The sequence below is a fragment of the Trachurus trachurus genome (genome assembly GCF_905171665.1).
Source record: "Trachurus trachurus genome assembly, chromosome: 9".
NCBI lineage: Eukaryota > Metazoa > Chordata > Actinopteri > Carangiformes > Carangidae > Trachurus > Trachurus trachurus.
Window position 1 is genome coordinate 2,971,080 of NC_139895.1, and position 22,139 is coordinate 2,993,218.

At 44.4% G+C, this 22,139-nt stretch overlaps 1 protein-coding gene across 1 annotated transcript in view; it reads left to right on the forward strand.

The window, feature by feature from the left end:
• Positions 1-479: 479 nt before the first annotated feature.
• The window catches only part of LOC310991881 (NACHT, LRR and PYD domains-containing protein 12-like), a gene marked incomplete at its 5' end in the record, with an annotated part of 36,161 nt that continues 14,501 nt past the window's right edge, over positions 480-22,139 (forward strand). Inside the window, 8 exons of the mRNA XM_083979812.1 lie at positions 480-592; positions 5,750-5,994; positions 9,006-9,235; positions 9,635-9,862; positions 9,989-10,712; positions 10,815-11,328; positions 11,799-11,972; positions 19,965-20,141. Coding sequence (XP_083835938.1) covers positions 480-592; positions 5,750-5,994; positions 9,006-9,235; positions 9,635-9,862; positions 9,989-10,712; positions 10,815-11,328; positions 11,799-11,972; positions 19,965-20,141 — 2,405 coding nt within the window. The remainder of the gene's footprint in view (positions 593-5,749; positions 5,995-9,005; positions 9,236-9,634; positions 9,863-9,988; positions 10,713-10,814; positions 11,329-11,798; positions 11,973-19,964; positions 20,142-22,139) is intronic.

Here is a 22,139-nt window from a genome sequence, read left to right on the forward strand (position 1 = left end):
AGAGGGAGGATGGAAGGCAGGGCGAGTTTATCTGTATAGACCTTTTTTTTGTCTCAAAAAGCTCTACACAGCATCATCACAACATCCGCTGGCCTTGGACCCTCACACCCACTGAGGAAAAACTCCCTAGAAAACTCTAAACAGGGGGGGGGGGGGGGGGGGGGGGGACAGGAAAAACTTCAGAGTGAGCAACAAAGGAGGGATCCCTCAACCTGCAAAATGTGTTGAAAACAGTTTACATACTGCAATATGGAAAAACATGGAATTGAAGTCTTTACTAAGATCAGAGCAGGACAACAAGGTGAGTTCTGTCTTAATGATTCTGTTGTCTCCGTGTGGTTGTGTGAGGTGCAGTGTTGAGTTTAACCGTGTGTGTGTTTGTTACTTCCTGTTCTGTCAGATCTGGGGCTACTTCCTGTATTTATGCGCTAACCGTCAGAGTTACTGGTTTGACTCTCAGACTGACTGAAGTACAGAAGATGAGTGGTTGTGCAGAGGAGGAGGAGGGGGACACAGGAGAGTCTCCAGGATCTGAAGACAGTAATCCATCTGAAGATGATCCGTCCTCCAGTCATGAGCCTCCGGCTACAAGGTAAGAGACCTGCAACATCCAGCATTTTGTTTCTGTGCTGATGGCCGACAGTCCAGAGAAGACAGGAAATGAGAGAGAGATAAAGATAATGCATATTGCAGTTTATGGTTGGTACTTTGATCTGAAGTCCATCAAGTCTCCTTGCTATGACGCATTTATCAGTTTCAGAGCTCCTCTAAGGTTCATCAGGGCCGACAGGCAGGAAGAAAGCCGATCTGAAAAACTACATTAGATCCACATGTAGATACATGTTCCTCACTTCTGGAAAATAGAAACTATGATTGAGCAACATTCAAAACTAGAAGCTCCGCCTCCTCCATCTCAGAATCTGAATTGTTGTGTAAAGCCTTTGACCTTAAAGGGGAAGTGAAACAGCCAGCCAATTAAACTGTTACAATTGGACATGTTCTGGGACGTTATGGACTATATACTTTATACTTGAATGACGTGATGTACGTTTTGAGATATCATGTATTCTATTTTAGTACTTGAACGCACATAACCTGATGTGTGTGAACATGAAGCCAGATAGTGTGACTCTAGCCTGATAAACAAGGACATAATGTAACTGCTGAGTTCTCTTAGTCTGTCAGTTAGGTCTGTTGCATTAGATACACGCCTGAACAACAACACACACATCATGTTGCTTATCACATTCTGAGAACATGCGTGGACAGTGGCCTGTCCACATCACCGGTAACTGGCCAATTATATTCTGTCGTGTGAGACCCAACCTCTGTACGGGGCAGGCCCAGCCCAAGAAGATAAATATGAACCATTTCCTGAAATCAGGGCTCGCTCCTGATGGAGATCTCGTGAGAGCTCTGTCAGACTCACTCCTGGCCGAGATCCTGCGAGAGCTCTGTCACTACGAGTCCAGCGCTGATGTACTTGATCTGTGACCTGAGTAAACGTTACTACTTTTGTACGAAAGACTTCTCTGGTTTGTTCTTGGGCTTCCGAATACAAAGAATCGGGACTAACAAATGGTGCCGTGACCCGGATTGGTTGACTCTGAGACTGTGTCTGACTGAGGACCACCAGAGTGGATCGAAGGAAAACTTTTTTCAGACAATTCAAAGCCGGCTAAACGAAGGGTAAGCAGGAAACCTTTTCTATCAAATTTCTGCACATTGGAGACTACTAAATTAAATTGTCTGAATAAGGTAATCCTAACATCCCTAAAACTTTTGAGAGAAAAAAAAAAAGCTGTGTTTCATACCATTAAGAGAATTGTCTTGTTGTACTGAATGGTCACATATAAAGTATTAAAACACATAGCCTCACATGCAAGTTTTTTGAGACCACTAAGGGTTGTCTTTGAAAGCTTATATCATATGAACAAGTGTCCTAGTCAAGTTTTTTAAGACCACTAAGGGTTGTCTTTGAAAGCTTATATCATATGAACAAGTGTCCTAGCCTAGCTGTTCTTGAAAGACGTAAAACTCATTACTTGAATGGAAAACCACTAAGGGTTGTCTTTAACACTTATATAATATATAAGTGTCCAAGCCCAGCTGTTTTTGGAAGACGCAAAACTCATCACTTGCATGGAAAACCTCTAAGGGTTGTCTTCTAAAATTCATGAGGACATTTTAATACCGGGAATGTGCCCGATGCCGCAATGAGGCGATGCCGGGAATGTGCCCGATGCCGCAATGAGGCGATGCCGCAATGAGGTGAAGACTACCATTAATTAGTAGTGTTGTTCCTGTTAATCAATAAAGTCAAATACTTTATGAAGACACAAGGATAACTTTGTTATTTTTCATATTAGGCCTAACTGTGGGGTGGTTTCCTACTTGATGATCATTTGATTGTGTGAGTGTTGTGATATCGAGCAGTCGAGACTGATCGAGAATTCCTGCACTGACTCAGATCTCAAGTAGTTCTGTACTGGGGGGCATTGGAATAGGGTAAAAGGGAATTGTTACCTACGGTGTGGCAGAGCTTGGTGAATTAAAACGAGTGATTAGACTGGGAGAACCCCCTGCGGTCAAGCGCACGGAGTAAAAGACTCTGTGTAGAAGTTTCTTGATCGGGTCCTCACTCGGGCACTGTGTCATTCACCCTTATCTGTCTAACACGTGTAAAGCTATCTAAATGTGTCAAGGTCATTAGAAATGGTGGATAAATAAGGGACCATACAAGGTAGCACAAGCTATATCTCATTGTTTAAAGGTATGGTTGATGGACAACGACTGAGTAGCTGGAGTCATAAGACTCACTGTACTCTCACTCAGACCCTGACGAAAGAACATTGACTGAGGTTCGGACTGACATGACAACCTCATTTACTGACAAGGACTCTACCATACCTGCAAAGACCGAAACAGACATTGGACAGACAACCGTCTTTCCACCCACAATGATGATGCCACTATGGAGACTAGCCTGTAGGGCCAGAGACTCAGTAACAATAAAACCAGTCACTCTGCTCGGTGTCATGCAAAAAGTCAGATACTGAGTACTTAGTTCTTGGATCCTACAAAACTGGGACTGATCCCATAGGTTACTTGATGATAACTGTTACCTCACGAGCCCCTGGCCCAGTGATAAATAAGGACAATTACAAAAGAGAGCTGAAACCAAAATGGTAAGTACAGGAGAGGTTAAAAACCCTGAATGGGCTATTGAAAAACACCTCCCCAAAATATATGCAAAAATTCAAAAATAATTTGACAACAACAAAACAGCAAGCAGTACAATTGCCTATTTACAACAAAAAAGAGTCATAATTAAATTGTGGATGTGTATAAATGTGAAATAATTGTGTTTGAGTGGGTGAGCATGTATAGAAGATAATGATTACGAACGTAGTGCATGAGCACAAACTTGAACAAAAAAAACAAAAGCAAAAACAAGAGACAAGCACATTATCGAGAGTAAATTTAGAGTATTGAATCATGGGATAGTAGCCCAATGAATTAGTAAAGTAACATCTAATGAGTAACTGTGCAAAAGTAAATGCTAAAAATAAATACATAAATAATGAAATTAGCAATTTTACAAATGTTTTATTATCACAGATATGTCCAAGCAGAATTTGACCTTCAGGTACCTCAGGTACCAGACTGGAAAACTAATTATATTTCAGCCTGTGTCATAATGGTTATACACTCCATCCAAATACAACTGTTTTTGCCTCATTTTGATTTCACTCAGACCTCTTCACATTTTCCCATTCAAATAAGACCTTAAAACAGAAATGAAGTGTGACTCCAACTGGAGCAGATATTTTACTAATGAAAACTATGCATAGACATTTGAAATATATAAAGTAAATAACCAAGTATAACACAAACCCAATTTTTTAATATTTAGGAGCAGATGTATGTTTGTGGTGTCAAACTAAGTAAAAACAAACAAAAAACAACAACAGGCAAACTTCCTGGGCCTGTTTCAAAGTAAAAAAAAACACAGCTGATGTTCCAGAAGGTCACCTCTTATATGGTAAAAACAGTGCACACTTCACCCTAGAAACCCGTCACCTTGATGTAAACAACTTTCAAATTGTTCAATTCTATGATATTAACAGAAAATTAGCTATTTTAGAACATAGAGGACTCTCTCTGCTGCCTGTAGGGTGACTAGACATAACAATGATTGACCCTGAGACACAGCACACACACATGGTGCAAGAGAAAGAGAGAGAGAGAGAGAGAGAGGCACACACATGGATGACAGCAGTGTTCAGGATCCCCTTTTAAAAAGTCCCCCCCAACCAGAATCTAGCCGAACTTTGGAGCATTATTTAGCCCGTTTCTGACAAGCCCCATGTCTCCTGGTTTCATATGATATCTGAATCTTGACTCTAGATTTAATACTGTGCCGTTTATAACGCGATACATACTTCACATTAATCTATATTTAGACTCACCTGCTTACATAGACGCAATTGAGGTTCCCAGAGGTGTGCCTGATGAATATAAGTTAGTAAACCAAGTTGCTGCAGGATTTGAATCATCCTTGTTCTGGTGGGTAACAAGAATAGCCGTGTTTCCACTGCAGGAGTTCCTGGTAAAGGGAGGGGGTAGGAACTTCTACAGGAACCGTCCTCTCACTCGGCCCTCTCAGTGGCCGTGTTTCCACTGCAGAGTCGGACCCCGCGGCCTCGTCATGAGTTTCGATCGCCGCTTAATCGCCGTGCGACAGTTTCGACCGTGACGTCACCCAGGCAGGTCACAAGCACATGCACAAAAATCACAACAACAACGAAGACGGATGGAAGGAGCTGAGGCGGTAGCCGCGTTTCTGGTTTGTGTTTGTGCCTATGGTTTGTGCACATGGCGGTTGATTGTAATCCTGCTTGAGTTTTTTTTTTTTTTTTTTTTTACTTTTCACGGCATTGTTTTGCGGCGTGATGGATCCCCAGTGTGTCGAGGTGCGCTGATATTTTCATTTCGCCGCGATGACTCAAACCCCCTCTGAATCTCCTCGGTGCCATAGACTACAATCAATGCCTGCACCTCATCGTCGGTCCATTTGTGTACATCTTCCTGCTGTTTTCTTGTTGTTTACAGCGGTGTCTGCTAGGCTAATGCTCCCCTTCTGCTCCCCCTTTTAAAAATGCCGGTTGTTTTGGTGCTTTCTGGTAGCGTCAGAGCTGCTCTAGCTTTAGCCAATCAGCGCCGGGTTAACCTCGAGCCCCACCCAGAAGCTTTTCAGGGCCGAACGGAGTACCTACCCTGGAGTAGGTACTCCGTTGGCCCCCGTAAAAGTTCCTGTAAATGGCCCTGTGGGGGAGGTTCCTGCAGTGGAAACACGCACCAACGGGGCTGGCCCCGTAATATTACCCCGAAGTTCCTGCAGTGGAAACGCGCCTACTGTAGATAGAGTTGATTACGTCCACTTTAATGTTCAAAGACTTAATAACTTAACCAGAGATGCCATAGCTGGCCTGCACGAACAACTGTCTGCAACTTCACTGATGACTTACCAAAATAGAGTAGCCATGGATTTTCTTTTAGCTGAGAGAGGTGGTGTATGCTCCATGTTGGGCCAGGACTGTTGTGTGTTTTACTTAAAACATGGTCAAACTAACACACACTCTGGACAAACAGGGATCAGATCATCAGGAACTCGTCTGAGAGGAGGAGGAAACGACCTGGAGGATGTGGCTCTAGTTTAAACAGAAATGTGTCCATGTCTTCACAGAGAGAGGAAGAGGAGTGGTGTCTCTGTGGACCAGCAGCTGTCCTGCTGTGGTCTCTGTCAGGACGTCCTGAAGGATCCAGTCTCCTCCAGCTGTGGACACTGGTTCTGCAGACAGTGCTTCACCTCAGACTGGGACCAGTCTGGTTCTTCAGGACCCCCCTCCTGTCCCCAGTGTGGAAAAAGACCCAGAACCAGAGGTGGACTGCAGACAACCAATCAGAGCAGCTCTGTGATGGACTGGACAGGTAAGTCTTTGTAGTTGTTGTGTCTTACTCGTCCAATAACACAAACTGATCTTAACCTGAAAATGTAGGTATTTAATTAAACAAATGAAACCAACAGGTGTTTGTTAAATTATAAAATATATTTACGAACAATCACAGCAGTAATGACAGGGAACTGTATTGTAATGGCCTCTAGTCGGACACATGGACGATGTGGTCCAGACTTCTCCACACTCACGTAAACAACAAACCTCATCTGTCATTTTGCTTCATACTGGGTGTGTCATGTTCAGGTGCCCTTCTTTTAGTTTTATGACTTCTACCTGACATTTGGCCTATTTTAGGAGGACAGACATTTAAAATGATGTCACTATTGGCAATGAGGAACAATAACTTACATGATTTTCAAACTAATGTAAGATGGAATTCATTTTTGTGAAGAGTTGATTAAACAAATTAAAACATAAAGGGATTTTGTTATTGCTATGATTAGAAAAAATCATGATGTGATTAATATTCTGTATATTGTGAAAATTGGGAGCTACTTTGTAGTTTGTCCTTAGTGTTTTCATTGGTTTAGACTGGGCAGACGAGCTGTTCCTTGCTGTTTTTACCCATGAGCCAAACATTTTTAAAAACCAGAGCGTCTCTGATGTTCTCTGTTCTGCTCCTAGAACTTGAGAAATTAAAAAATAAAACATCAACTATGAGTGATGACTTTCATTGTTTCTAATTTTCTCTCTTAAATAATCTGATCAGATTGTCAGACTTTCTGGGCCCTAGTTTGGTGACGCAGCGCAGGTGGCACAAAACCCAGAACCAAAACCCATGGTGAGGCGGCATTTAGCTATTATGGCCCCCACCTGTGGAACAGCCTGCCGGAGAGCCTCAGGACCGCAGAGACAGTTGATATTTTTAAGGGAAGGTTAAAGACACACCTTTTTAGTCAGGCTTTTAACTAGATTTTAAATTCTTCTTATGTTCTCATGTGGTTCTATCTTATTTTATGTATCTGCTTCTATCTTGCTTTTAAAGATGTTAACCTTAAATCATTTTACTTGTTTTACTTATCATTTTATTTATTATCTTACATATTTTTATCCTTTTAAGCTGTTCACTCTGTTTACTTATTTTTTTCAGGATTTTTTATCCTATCTTATGTTTATAGTTTTTAGCTTTAACTCCAGTGCTGCTGCTGTGGGCGCTGTCCCTGGGTCCCTTCGGCTCGGCTGGCTGTGGTCTGTCGGGGTCGGGGGGCCTGGGCGCTGGTGCCCCCTGTGGCACGGCCTGCGACTCCTCCCAGTGTGGACGGCCCCAAAGATAGCGCTTCCTCAATCCTCAGTGTCATGCCATGTCTCCCTAGCCTGGTCGCGCCCACACTAGTGACGTCACGCCTCGCAAAAGCGATGCTGACTGCTAGTCTGGCCAACCGTGCTATTAACTGGATTTCTGTCTCCCGAATTTTCGGGAACTCCACCCTCTTTTTCGAGAGCCAATCAACGTCGAGCCTCTCCAACGGCTCTGGGTAGAGGCGTGTTCAAGTAAGTGACGCAGTAAAGCAGCATCACATACGTCAGAGGAAAGAGCGGTGTGATTGGTTTAAGCTTCGACACCGCCTATTCTGCAGACTGAGGCATTTGTGGGGGGCGGGTAAACCAGGTTTGAAGGATGCGCTTTGAGAAATGGATTCTCTTAACGTCTTGGCCAGACCCAATGCTGAGTATCAACATTGGAAAGTCGTGCCAACCAGGCTAATGTCTCCCTAGTGTCAGTAGTGAGAGTGTGTGTGTGTGTGTGTGTGTGTGTGTGTGTGTGTGTGTGTGTGTGTGTGTGTGTGTGTGTGTGTGTGTGTGTGTGTATGTGTGTGTGTGAGCGTGTGCACGTGTGTAGTATGGAGGGTGGGAGGGAGGGGCTTTATTTGTAATTGTTTTTTCTACGTTCCTATTTATTTTTTTTATTTCTTTCTTTTATTTTCTTCTTTCTCTTTTTCTTATTTTTCTCTGTGTGTAAAGCACTTTGTGTTACATGTCCATGTAGGAAAAGTGCTCTATAAAGTTTGATTGCTTGATTTATTGAAGGTAGCGCAGCCGGTGTAATGCAAGTTTCGACCAGTGCAGCCTGGCTCAAGGTCAGTTTGGCAGATTGGTAGATCGTGCTGCGCTTAGATGGGTGTGGCCACGCAGCAGGGGGAGATTGGTTCACTGGCGCGCAGTGCACACACGTCACCAAGACCTCACAGGCAGGTTTCCACAGTTACAGGCACATTTAGATGCAATAAATAACCACAATAACCACTATTTAATGCAACTAATGGAATCAACACGTGAATTTATATCTATTGTCCCGTCACATCTGACGTCAGATCAAAGGCTGTTGGCACGCGTAATGGAAACTCCACCTGAATTAACACAGCAGGGATGAACTTAATTAACTTTTTTTAATGTTGTGATTAATGTATACCTCTCATCTTTCTTACACAGGGTTTAAATAAATGTGAGTTTCTTTATTAGTTTATTAGTTGTTGTTTTTTTACACTGGGCAGCGGTTCTCAGTGTATCAGATCAAACCTGATTAAGGATATTAGTAAACTCATTATTCGGTCACTCTGAGCTCGGACCTCCGGACCAAAACAGCTGTTTCCTCCTGGGAGAGGTTCGGCCTCTGGCGTCGCTGTCTCCTCCGTCCATGTCAAAGTATAACATGACAAACTTGCAGTGCGCATTGCCCGCGGCGCAGTTAAAGGTGAGGAGAGGAGCTCATTTGATTGGTGAAGATCCGAATCGGCTGTGTTAATCCCACTTCACACCTTTCTCTCCTCCTCCTGTCTCCTCCCCCTTTGCCGTTTGCGCCGGTAGGAGGGACGAGGGGAGGGCCTGCGCTGGCCTGAGTCGGACTGCGCTGCTCACCAAACTTGCAAAATGGACCTGGACACGCCTCGTTGGCGTGGCGAAGCAGCGCTGCGCTTAGACTGCGCTCGGTCTAGGAAACTAGGGCCCTCTGTCTTCAGTCTGACTCTGTCTCTTCTCTCTCAGCAGATGGTGGTCTGCAGGAGGTTTTAGATCAATATAAGATCAGTCTGAGGAGCAGATGTGAACGAGTGACTGAAGGAACTGAGGGAACAGGAAGTGGAACAGGAAGTGGAACCCTCCTCAACAGCGTCTACACTGAGCTCTACATCACAGAGGGACAGAGTGAAGAGGTTAATACCCAACATGAGGTGAGACAGCTGGAGACAACGTCCAAGAAGAAGACCCTCCATGACACTCCAATCAAGTGCAACAACATCTTTAAAGACTTACCTGTCCAACTGAGAGAGGGTGTCTCTACGGTCTCACCTGTCAAACAGAGAGAGGACGTCTCTACGGTCTCACCTGTCCAACAGAGAGAGGGCGTCTCTACGGTCTCACCTGTCCAACGGAGAGAGGGCGTCTCTACGGTCTCACCTGTCCAACGGAGAGAGGACGTCTCTACGGTCTCACCTGTCCAACAAAGAGAGGACGTCTCTACGGTCTCACCTGTCCAACAGAGAGAGGACGTCTCTACGGTCTCACCTGTCCAACAGAGAGAGGGCGTCTCTACGGCCTCACCTGTCCAACAGAGAGAGGGCGTCTCTACGGTCTCACCTGTCCAACAGAGAGCGGACGTCTCTACAGTCTCACCTGTCCAACAGAGACCCATCAGAGTGGTTCTGACCAACGGCGTTGCTGGCGTTGGAAAAACCTTCTCGGTGCAGAAGTTCACTCTGGACTGGGCCGAGGGCTTGGAGAACCAAGATGTCAGTCTGCTGGTTCTGCTTTCGTTCAGGGAGCTGAACCTGATCAGAGATCAGCGGTTGAGTCTTCTCAGGCTGCTCCATGTTTTCCATCCAACATTACAGAAGGTCACAGCAGAGCAGCTGGCTGTCTGTAAACTTCTCTTCATCTTCGACGGCCTGGATGAAAGCCGACTGTCACTGGACTTCAACAACAGGGAGGTTGTGTCTGATGTCACACAGACGTCATCAGTCAACGTGCTGCTGACAAACCTCATCCAGGGGAATCTGCTTCCCTCGGCTCTGGTCTGGATCACCTCCAGACCTGCTGCAGCCAATCAGATCCCTCCTACATGTGTTGACAGGGTAACAGAGGTCCGAGGCTTCACTGATGCCCAGATGGAGGAGTACTTCAGGAGGAGGTCCAGTGATGAAGATCTGTCCAGAAGAATCATCTCACACATCAAAACGTCCAGGACCCTCCACATCATGTGTCAAGTCCCAGTCTTCTGCTGGATCACTGCTACAGTTCTGGAGCACATGTTGACCACAGACCAGAGAGGAGAGCTGCCCAAGACCACGACTGACCTGTTCTCACACTTCCTGCTGGTCCAGACAAAGAGGAAGAAGAACAAGTACGGTGAAGGACATGAGACGAGTCCACAGGAGCTGACGGAGGCCGACAGGGAAGTTCTTCTGAAGCTGGGGAGGCTGGCGTTTGAACAGCTGGAGGAAGGAAACATCATGTTCTACCAAGAAGACCTGGAGCAGTGTGGTCTGGATGTCACAGAGGCCTTGGTGAACTCAGGACTCTGTACTGAGATCTTCAAAAGAGAGAGTGTGATCTTCCAGAAAACAGTCTACTGCTTTGTTCATCTGAGTGTTCAGGAGTTTCTGGCTGCAGTCTACATGTTCCACTGTTTCACCAACTGGAACACACAGGTCCTGGAGAACTTCCTGGGAAAACAAGTTGAGGAACTTGACTACGGTGAAGAAGAAGAAGAAGGAGGAGGAGAAGGAGAAGAAGAAGAAGAAGAAGAAGAAGAAGAAGAAGAGGAAGAAGAAGAAGAAGAAAAGAATGATGTAGAAGGAGACAAAGAGGAAGAGGAAGAAGACTTTTCTACTGATGACAAATATTTAACCCTGGTTAACTTCCTGCAGGGAGCCATGCAGAAATCCCTCCTCAGTAGAAACGGTCACCTGGACCTGTTTGTTCGCTTCCTTCATGGCCTCTCTCTGGAGTTCAACCAGAGGCTGTTAGGAGGTCTGCTGGGTCAGACAGACAACAGTCCAGAAACCATCCAGAGAACCATCAACAACTTGAAGGAGATGAACAGTGGTGAAATCTCTCCTGAAAGAAGCATCAACATCTTCCACTGTCTGACGGAGATGAAGGACCAGTCAGTTCATCAGGAGATCCAACAGTTCCTGGAGTCAGAGAACAGATCAGAGAAGGAACTCTCTGAGATCCAGTGTTCAGCTCTGGCCTACATGCTGCAGATGTCAGAGCAGGTTCTGGATGAGTTGGACCTGGAGAAGTACAACACATCACCAGATGGACGACTGAGACTGATCCCAGCTGTGAGGAACTGCAGGAAGGCTCGGTGAGTCCAGACATGATCAATATAATTATTGATCAGTGGTTTAATTGAGTTCAGATTCAGATTGAGTTCACACAGTTTTCACAGATTTTCATTATTCTCGGTTTGACTTTGAAACATTTCCAAGTGAGTCGTGTTTTATTTTTTAAGGTGAAAAGCTGTGAGCTCCAACATGTGGATCTTCAGCTCGTTGTGGTTGTTGTTGTTGTTTAATCAACAAAAACACTAATTTAGTTTCTTTATTTTTACCCTTTGGTTTTATTCAAACCTGATGAATCTTCATCTAAAACACAGATCCAGATTAAACCAGTGCAGGTCTCAGAGTTTCCTGTCAAACTCAGTCAGAGAAGATGAGCTGAAGCTCAGATGTTCATCACATCATCACGTCCTATCATCAGATGCATCAACTGTGTTTTTACTGCAGCTTTCATCTCATTTCATTCTGACACGTTTCATATTTTCTCTCTTCACAGACTTGTTGGTTGTCGACTCTCAGAGAGTCACTGTGAAGTCGTGGCCTCAGCTCTGAAGTCCAACCCCTCCCACCTGACAGAACTGGACCTGAGCTACAACTACCTGAGTAACTCATCAGTGAAGGTTCTGTGTGCTGGACTGGAGAGTCCAAACTGTAGACTGGAGACTCTGAGGTGAGTTCACTGACTGGACCTGTTGGACTTTTGTCTGTGTTCAGTTCAAATGTGTGAAGTTCAGTTTGAAGCAGCGACTGATTGTGACTCCATGTTACTGCAGCTGGTAGAAGGTGAAGGGTCAGAGGTCACTCAGAGGTCAGTGTGATGATGATGATGATGATGATGATGATGATGATGAGCTGCTCTCAGATGAAGCTGCTAACAGAACAACTGGATCAGCCACTGTAGCTGAAGCTGAGCAGATGTGATGTAGATCTGAGTTCTCCCTCTTTGCTTGGTTCAGGGTCAAAGGTCAAAGCAGCTTCCCAGTGTGAGAGGTCAGGTTACAGTCCTGTAGCTCAGAGAACAGTGTTGGTTTGATGATCCCACTGTGGAGACACTGAGGCTCATGAACATCAACACTGGGCTCCACAGGAAGGAAGCTTCAGCTCATGGTCACATGACATTAAAGGAGTTTACTTCCTGTCCACAGTGTGTGAAGCAGCCTCTGGTCACATGACTCCAGTGTCAGTGAGGGGTCAGAGGTCAGCTTCAGACAGGGGACAGTGTCTCCTGAGCCACTGTGACTGTGTCCACAGCCTCTGGAGCTGAAGCTTCATCCAGCTTCAGCTCCTCAGCTGCTCTCTGCCAGTGGAGCTGTGAGGAAGAGACCACTTCACAGTCAGTGTGGACAGCAGGAAGCAGCTGGGACACAGCAGCTCTCCGTCTACCTGACAGGAGGCTGAAGCTCGGCCTTCAGCAGCATCTGGTCTGATGTGGATCGGCTGTGGATCCGGGTCCTTTCAATGTGTTTGTGCTGCAGCGTCTCAGTGAAGATCACACTCGTTCTTCTCCATCATCAGTGAGGTCAGCTGAACACCTGTCAGGTGTTGGTGCAGGAGGCTCTGGACGTTAGCTGAAGGTCACCTGGTTGTTTCTGCAGGTCTCAGTAGCTCCGGTGGTGGACTGAGGCCCAGCACTCGTCCTCCTCCAGGTCCCAACAGAACCAGAACCAGAACAGGGACCAGTTCTTCCTCCTGGAGACGCCACAGTCCACTGTCGCTTTGTTTGTTTACGTCGTGAGTCAGAGAGTCAGAGAGACTGAACAGAGAGCGAGGATGAGGGATCTGATGAGGGATTCAGGGTCCACAGAACCAGAACCAGAACAGAACCAGAACCAGCTGTCAGGATCAGACCGAGGCCAACAGGTATTGATCAGATATTGATTGTATATTGACAGACTGAGCTGAGGTCAGCAGCAGCTGATGAATCTGTGCTGACATGTGGATGATGTGTAGAAGGCCACATGATGAAGATCCACCAGAACAGCTTCTCATCATCACTATCAACTGGTTTAACACTTTCAACACCAAACAGATGAAAATGAAATGAATGAATTGTGTTTCCTTTTTAAACGTTCAGTTCAAAAAGTGAACGAGCCATCTCAGAGCAGCTTCACAGAACAAACATCTGTATCATAGCAGCTGTTCACCTTTAGCCGTGTTTCCACTACATGGTACCGGCTCGACTCGACTCGACTCGGCTCGGCTCTGGTACCAGGTACTATTCTAGAGAGCGTTTCCATTACAGCAGGGCTATTCAATTACAAATTCAGTGGGGCCAGATTTTAAAACCGAGACCTTAAGCTGGGCCGGACATTTTCAGCGGTCAAGAAGGTTATGACAAATGAGGGGCATTTTTAAAACCCAGCATTAGCTATTAAAAACAAATCTACACAGCCAGAAAAAAGAGAATAAGTCAATAAAAGTAGTAGGCTACCTAGTGATAGTAGTAGGCTAGTAAAGGTGTAGCTGTTAATGCTTTGAATTGGAGGTTTTTTTTAGGAACTAAAAGTTTCCTGAGGCCTACTGTCTGAGTTTCCACTGAGGTTTACAGCAGGGGGTTATGTAAATCACTAAATGTAGCCTAGTCTTAAAATTAGGCCTAAAGATGAACAAAGATTTATTTTCTAACATATTTTGATTGGTGAAAAACAATTGGAGCAAAAAGCCATTTGGGGCAAATTACTCTGGGAAAGTATTTGATTACGGATTATTTCTTTGAAAAGTAGCTATCCTAATCAAGTTACTGTTATGATTCCATTGCAAGTATTTAGTTGCGTTAAAATTAAATTATTGGTTAGGCTACTTCATTCCCTCAAAAAGAAGAAAAAAAAAAAAAAAAGGACAGCGGAGCGTGGCGTGCTGTCACTGCGTGGACAGTGTTCATGTGTGACTGAAAGGAGTGGAGAGACTGGTGGAGTATTAACCAGCCACCACGGTTTATTGAATGGGGGGGCTGAGGGTCGGTCAGCTGCTCTCCAGAAACACCGTGTTGTGCCACTGTGGCCCGCTGTGGAGTGTGAGGTCCGTCGGTCCCGGACGGACGGGGAGACTTGTCTCTCGCTGACCTGTAGCACCACAGGACCACGGAGGGCCCGGACATCCGCCGCGGCGAAGCCTCCCGCTCCGTGACGAGCGGCTGTGGCCCTACACGGCGTTTCTGGAGAGCAGCTGACCGACCGAGCCTCGGTTCTACCGGTAACTTTCAAAACAACGCACTGACTGGGTGGGTGGGTTGCATGTTGCTAGGCTGCGTTGAGTGGTGCATTCACTGTCTGAACTGCAGTAGGGAATTTGAGTTCTGCTTCGTTGTCAACAAACCCACATGGCCAGACGGGGAGAGGAGGGGAGGGGAGGGGAGGGGAGGGGTGGGGGGGGACAGCGACAGCGGAAAAGCGACCAGACTTGCATAGTTTGTTCATTTTAAAACATTTATTTATTGGAATGTGGTGATATCTGATGACCCGCGGCCACCGGTGACGACTCTCTAACCAATCAGCAGTCCGCAATGTTTACGCTTGCGCTTGCAGTTTATTAAACAAAGTGTTTGAGAAATCGGAGCCTACTGCCGTGAACGTGACTTTATAACCGCCAGCACTGTGCTGACATGGTGCGGCTGATGGAGGGATGTGAAACACCGACCCGCTCTGCAGGTCCCGGTGACACACACACACACACACACACACACACACACACACACACACACACACACACACACACACACACACACACACACACACACACACACACACACACACACACACACACACACAGACAAAATAGGCTACTGCTGCGACAGGTATCACACCGGAGCGGTTCGTCTCCCTCTTCAATCTGGGCTCTGGTGTCCGGCAGACAAAGAGACTGGGCAGCCGACTGACTGTTTCTGTTTACACAGCTGGTTAATGAGCATCACCTCAGTAGCTCAGAATAAAAGTCGAGAGAAGTTTTCAACGCGGACTTGATGAATATGTGGTTGTATTGTATTAAGTTATTTATTTTACCAATAAAAAACAACAGCATTAGCTCCGCTGCATTAGTAGGCTATGGTTTAATAATCATTCAGACACGGCAGCACGTTCCTGCTGTTCTACGCTGGTTATGTACGTACACCCGGTAATGACTTAAATATTTTCATTGCAGTTCATTATATATTTTCTTTGGGAGGTGGGTGCAGGTTGTATGCTACTAGCCTGCTCCATAATATTCCTGCATCTCCACTTTGTGTTTGAGACATACTGCCGTCTGCTCTTTACCCAGTTGCTGTGGCAGGGACATAATGCTAGACATAGCTAGCTGGTTAGCTACGTAGCACATAACATCAGCCGTCAAACGACATGACCTCATAAGGCAGAGAAAGGATGTGTAACAACAACAGAAACTAGAAAAAACTAAATATGTTTAAAATACTATTCTCCTCCCCAAGTTATTGATCAAGTTGCTGAGTAGCGGTCGACAATTCACAACAACAGCACTTCCACACACTAGATCCAGCGCAAAATAAGGTGAATAAGCCGTTGTGTGATGTTTTACTCTGAAAGGGTTCAGATAACCCCGCCCCCTCATTTGAATATTGCAGCATGGAATAAAAGAGGACTGAAATAAATGTGACGTTATGAAATAAAAGTCCCCAGAAATAAATAAATGTGACATTAGGAAATAAAAGTATCTATACATAAATGAGGCGTTAGAAAATAAAAATGTTGTTTTTAGAATAAAAATATGTTTATTTATATTTCATTTCTATTTATCATCCTATTTATTTAATTCGGGACTCATTTCATGGCTATATTTATTTATTTATGCATTTAGTAATTTATTTCATTATGACTAAAACGGCTTTCCATACACACAGACTGATGTGATGTTGTGTTCACTGAGTTAAAAGAACTGAGAGTTCAGAGACAATGTAACAAACAAAAAACAACAACTCTTTATTCTTCTTTTATTCTTTATTCAGATTGGAGAACTGCTGGTTGTCAGAGATCAGCTGTTCTTCTCTGGTCTCAGCTCTGAAGTCCAACCCCTCCCACCTGAGATACCTGGACCTGACCTGGAACAACCTGCAGGATTCAGACCTGAAGGATCTGAGTGGTTTTCTGGAGAGTCCAGACTGTAGACTGGAGACTCTGAGGTCAGACTCTGTTTTATTTCTGTGCTCAGATGAATGTGATGTGAAAGTTGTGTTGACACCATAGACTGTAAAAAGAATGGACGTAGCGTCCGTGACGTCACCCATTGGTTTTGGGGAGTCGTTTTTGTGACTCAAATATGGCGGCCTGGACAGCGCCATGTTGGATTGGCCGGCCGAGAACCCGCCCACTGGCCTCGAAGCAGCTGTCCACGGAGCTGCTCGGGCCTGTCACTCAACATTTCCGCGCCCTAATTGGCCAGAGTTTTAACCTAATAACAGTAAAACGGTAGAGTTTAAAAAAAATTCACCCCCCTCAGAGTGTGTGCGGGGGTAGAAACTATCGATTGAGAAAAAAAAACGTTCTGACACCAGGCTTTTAACATGTTTACTGAGGATGTAAAATCGGCGATTTTAACATGGGGGTCTATGGGGAATGCTGCTTTCTGACACCAGCCCCCAGAGGAAGAAGAGGGGATTGCAGTTTTTTGAACGCGGAAGTGAGCTTCACTTCTCAGACCCACAACTGCCCCCTTGGTTGACACTGAGCTGCAGACATGAGGCTGATGTTATACTGATCCACACTGAGGGTCGTCATGGTGACGGCTGTTTTCTTCTTCTCTGCTTTTAGTCCAGTCAACTACAGAAACACATGTAATGTGTCAGACAATAACTGATCTATAATCAATAGCTGGTGGCTCCTCCTCTTTCCTGAGGCTCTGTGATGTTTGTAGCAGAGGTTGCGCTAGACTTTTTCGTCGCCGGTCATTTTGACTGACGGGGTCATAAAAATTCCGTCATAATCTATTCTTACCGGTCACTTACATTTTTAAAAAATGATAATAATGCCATATTCAATAGCATTCAATTTTAATTCATGTTTAATTCATATCAAGTCCAAACAAATTGAACAGAGGATGCTCCGGAGCAGAGTCTGCGTCAGAGCACATCTAACCGTGGGTCAGTCAGTGAATGCGGGGTCACTTTCTGCCACTCAACATCTAAATACAACGTAACGTGATGGTGACATCAGTTTTCTGTCAACAATCAACATGCTAACCCATGTGTTATACCAAAACATCCAAAGGAGCTCGTTTTCACATAGGCACCGGCGCACCGCATAGTGCACTGGCGTTAGCTCTCTCTCTCTCTCTCACGCACGCAGCCATTGCGCATCACGGAAACAACTGAAGCTGTAGACCACACAGCCAGATGCAGCACAAATTCAGACAGGACCAAACCCCACGCAGCTTTAAGTGTTATAAACAATGCCACAGCGGGCAAAATACATTAAAAGAAGGCTTATAGCGTTACCTTTAGAAGAGTTGTGCGCAGCGAGTACCGGTGATGTCCTACCCCCACCGCTCTCCCTGTACCGAGACACACCGCTGTGTAGCTACAGCTACGTAACTTAACAACAGCTGACTACTGTCGGTCCCTCGGACACTGCAGCTAAATCTCGCCCGTTAAATCATTATCGACCGTCATATTTGCACTGACACGACTCCCAGTCAACATTTAATCCACTTGAAGGAGTTTGAATACTGCGGGGAAGCTTTCTGTCTTCTTCTCTGTTGTCAGTGTTTCTGTGTGGCAGCGCTACAGCGCCACACACGCTCAGAGGTGTATAAAGTACTTGAAAAAAGTAACTAAGTAAAAGTAGAAATACCATAACAAAAAACGACTTTGGTAAAAGTAAAAGTCACGCATAAGAAAATTACTTGAGTAAAAGTCTTAAAGTAGCTCACATTAAATGTACTTAAGTATCAAAAGTATCTTGTGAAAAAATATACTCAAGTATCAAAAGTACAAGTACAAGTACAAAGTATTTCGCATAAAAAGAAGCAAAACAACCACTTGTTTTGCTTGTGTGTTGCTTTATTTCACTTTCAGGTGAATAGATGTGGAATGATAAAACCAAAAAACACCTGAGCTAACATGTAGAGTGAGTGAATCAAGTGTCCGGTGACTGCCTGAGAACATAAAGCAAGCGTCTGTCTGTGTCTGTACCGTATATGATCATTAGTGGCCCGGGCGTTTAATATGCTCAATCAACTGGAGCCCAGGCGTTTATAAGAACCAGGCGGGTGTTTGCAACAGGCACGCATGCAGTGGTGCACGGTAAAAATGAAACTTATCAATCAGCGCATGAGAGTGATCGATCCTGTTACGCATAGAGGATCTTTGGAGCCGTCTGCGGCCACAGCTCTCCGCAGCAGCAGCAGCAGCAGCAGCAGCGGGTCGTAGTGACAGAGACACTATCACAGATTCAAATACTAAACTAGTAATCGCCCGGGCATTTCATTGAACAGGCTTTCACTGAATGAGGTCGGACCCTCGACGGCTTTTAGATCACAGGCGCATATTTGCACGCAGGCGATTATTTGGTCATCTAGGCTACCTACAGGTAATTATAGTTCTATTTTAATTTGTAGCGAGTAACGAGGTGGCAAACGTAAATGTAACGGAGTAAAAGTATATTTTTTAACTTTTAAATGTAGTGAAGTAAAAGTAAAAGTCCTGATTAAAAAAATAACTCCAGTAAAGTACAAATCCTCAAAAAAACTACTTAAGTAGTGTAACGAAGTACATCTACTTCGTTACTATACACCTCTGCACACGCTCCACACAGGCCTAGAGGAGGTACTACAGCGTTTTCTACTGAGCGCACCAGCCAGCTGTGAGGTTTTTTTTTTTTTTTAAATCAAATTCTCACCGTAGTGACTTTGTGACATTGTATATGTTTTATATCGTTATCCACCGCTCCATTTATTGATTATCCACTAGCTTCATTGTAAACAAATGCACATGGCCAGACGGCCATGGCTGTGAATTGCAATCTGTCAAAATGACGGATGGCCTCAAAATTTTTCCGTCACCGTTTTAAAAAAACGGTCAATGACGGAAAATATCCGGTTAACGCGACCCCTGGTTTGTAGTGAAACATTCAAAGCCAACATCCCATAATAAGCAGGTGTGTGTGTGTGCTGGTTTCAGCTCAATGAAGAAGTTGTGTATGCTGGTCAGCAGGTTTTTGTCTAATTGACATGTTCGTATACATTTGTTGTCATGGAAACAGAGTTCAGCCTCACATGTTTGTTGTCATGGCAACAGAGTTCAGCCTCACATGTTTGTTGTCATGACAACAGAGTTCAACCTCACATGTGTGTTGTCATGACAACAGAGTTCAGCCTCTCATGTGTGTTGTCTTTAAAACTTGAGCGTGGTCAGTAAACCTCTGATCAATGTGGCTGCTCAACATGAGTTTGTCTGGATGGAGCCACAGGTGGAGCTGACAGGTGAAGAGGCGGAGTCACTGCGTCTGTGTTGAAGCAGCAGCAGCTTCTCATGAATATTAATGAGCTGTTTTCTCTCTATGTGACTGTTTAACCTGCTTCCTGTTGCTTCAGCTGTTGGACTTTGATTTTCTAAACTTGTTCTTTCTGAAGCTTCTTCAGCTCTGAACAGATGATGAGACACTGAACGCTGTCAACAAGGAGCTTTGTCCTCAACTCACTGCTTTTATTCTTTATTCAGATTGTGGGACTGCAGTTTGTCAGAGATCAGCTGTTCTTCTCTGGTCTCAGCTCTGAAGTCCAACCCCTCCCACCTGAGAGAACTGGACCTGGGTGGATACAACAACCTGCAGGATTCAGACCTGAAGGATCTTCGTGCTCTTGTGGAGAGTCCAGACTGTAGACTGGAGACTCTGAGGTCAGTAGAGGGATGGATCAGTCCATGCTGCTCTCATCTCTGTTGTCATTCTCAGTGTAGATCATGTTGGCAGGTGCTGTAGATGTCCAGGAGTGAGGCACCAATGACCTTTCTTCCTGCACTGCAGGGTTTTTCAGTTGGAGGTGGTTCAGTTTCTAAACCACACAGTGATGCAGCAGGTCAGAGTGTTCTCAGTGTCTCCTCAGTAGAAGGAACACATGATGAGAACCAGGGCTGCTTTTTGAGACAAACTGTTTGTAAAAACGGGCTATACAAATAAAATTGCCTTGCCTGGGTTTCATTGGCCAGTGATGTGATGTTGTTAAAAACCATATGGGGGATTTGAAGACATGCAGAACAATCACAGAGCCACCACTGCACTAATTATGAAAGAATATAGTAATATTATATGTCAAATTAAACAGCAGAAGCTGACCCACAGCCTGTAGAAACCATGTTATTATGATCCAAACACAGCCCAAACACTACTCAAATAAACAACTAAACATCAAACTTCATGAAGCACCTCTGTGTGGACCCAGTCGCCACATTTCTGCCTTGTATACAGGGATGCAAACAGCGCGCCGAAAAGCGAAACTCGCTTTTTTCATGACCAATTAGGTGACTTGTGTGAATCGTTCAGATCCGAAGAGTTTTTGTTTTGAGGGGGGGGTCTGAGCGTCTCAGCTCGGGTCAGTAAAATGTTTTTCTAACAGGCTGACAGTGACAATCACGTGAAACTGAGGCGAACTCATTCATGGTTTCTGATTCTACTGGTAACAGCCGACCTATTCACCTCCAATGTAGACGCGCGACATGCACGCACGTTACCCAAAGCGGCGACGCCGTTTTTCCCCCCGTGCATGTCTGTGGAGCTGTGCATTGCGGACATGCACGGTTCTCTACGTTGCTGTGTCAGTCAGGTGTTTCCCACGGAGCTCTGCCCCGTTTCAGAGGTGAAGGAAGCCCTAAAGACGTCGCCTCCGCGATGTAGAATGTGTTCAATTCAAAAAGTGAAACTAACATATTATATAGCCCTATATGTCCATTACACACTGAATGGGATGTTAAATCCCATGTCTTTATTTCTTCAGTTTATTTTAATAGTAATAATTATGACTAACATTCAGTGAAGACCTAAAAATCAGTATCTCCAAAATGGAAATATTGCAATGGTTTTTATTTTTTTAAAGCATTTTTAATATAGAAATGTTGGCCTTCAGAAAACTGTCCATCTATATGCACTCAATACTTGGTTGGGGTTGAACTACTGGAAATTGACTTTTCTGTGATATTGTTAATGGTGAGCCCCCCCCCCCCCCCCCCTAGAAAGGCCTAGAAAGGAGTTGTTATTTAGTCCCGGTTGATTATTTTTCAGTTAGTTTATGCAAATTGTGTGAAAATAAAGATTCAACAGTGGTTTATAGTGGCAGGTGGTTCCAAGCTGTGCCAAAAATGGATATTTTGTAGTAAAATCTCAATAATTTTGTACTGCTTCACTTTATCAGAATCAACCACTGCAGAGATAATGTACATACATTGTACAATCATTTGATAGAGGTTTTGAGCTTTAGCAGCATCATTCTTAAAGACAGTCATCTAAAATGTGATATTTTTTTTTAGGCGAACATTAAATTTCTTTAATTTTGCTGTGTGTCGTCTTCATTTACTCTTCACCAGTAACACATATATTGAAATTTACACATCTCAGCAATTTCTCAATTGTTTCCCTTTACTATGACACCAAAAGTATTTTAATAGACCTTGTCGTTACAGAGATATACTCATTTTATTATGGATATGCAATTTTCAAGAATGCACACAGTACTTTGACTGACAGTCACTGAAAATACTAACTATAGCACTTTATATGATTTTATGTTGTTGATATTATGTTTGTTTTTTTAATGATGCTCCTCATGCCTTTTAAATTGCCCCTCAGGGACAAATAAAGTGTTTTGAATTGAATTGAATAATTGAATTGAATTATATTATATG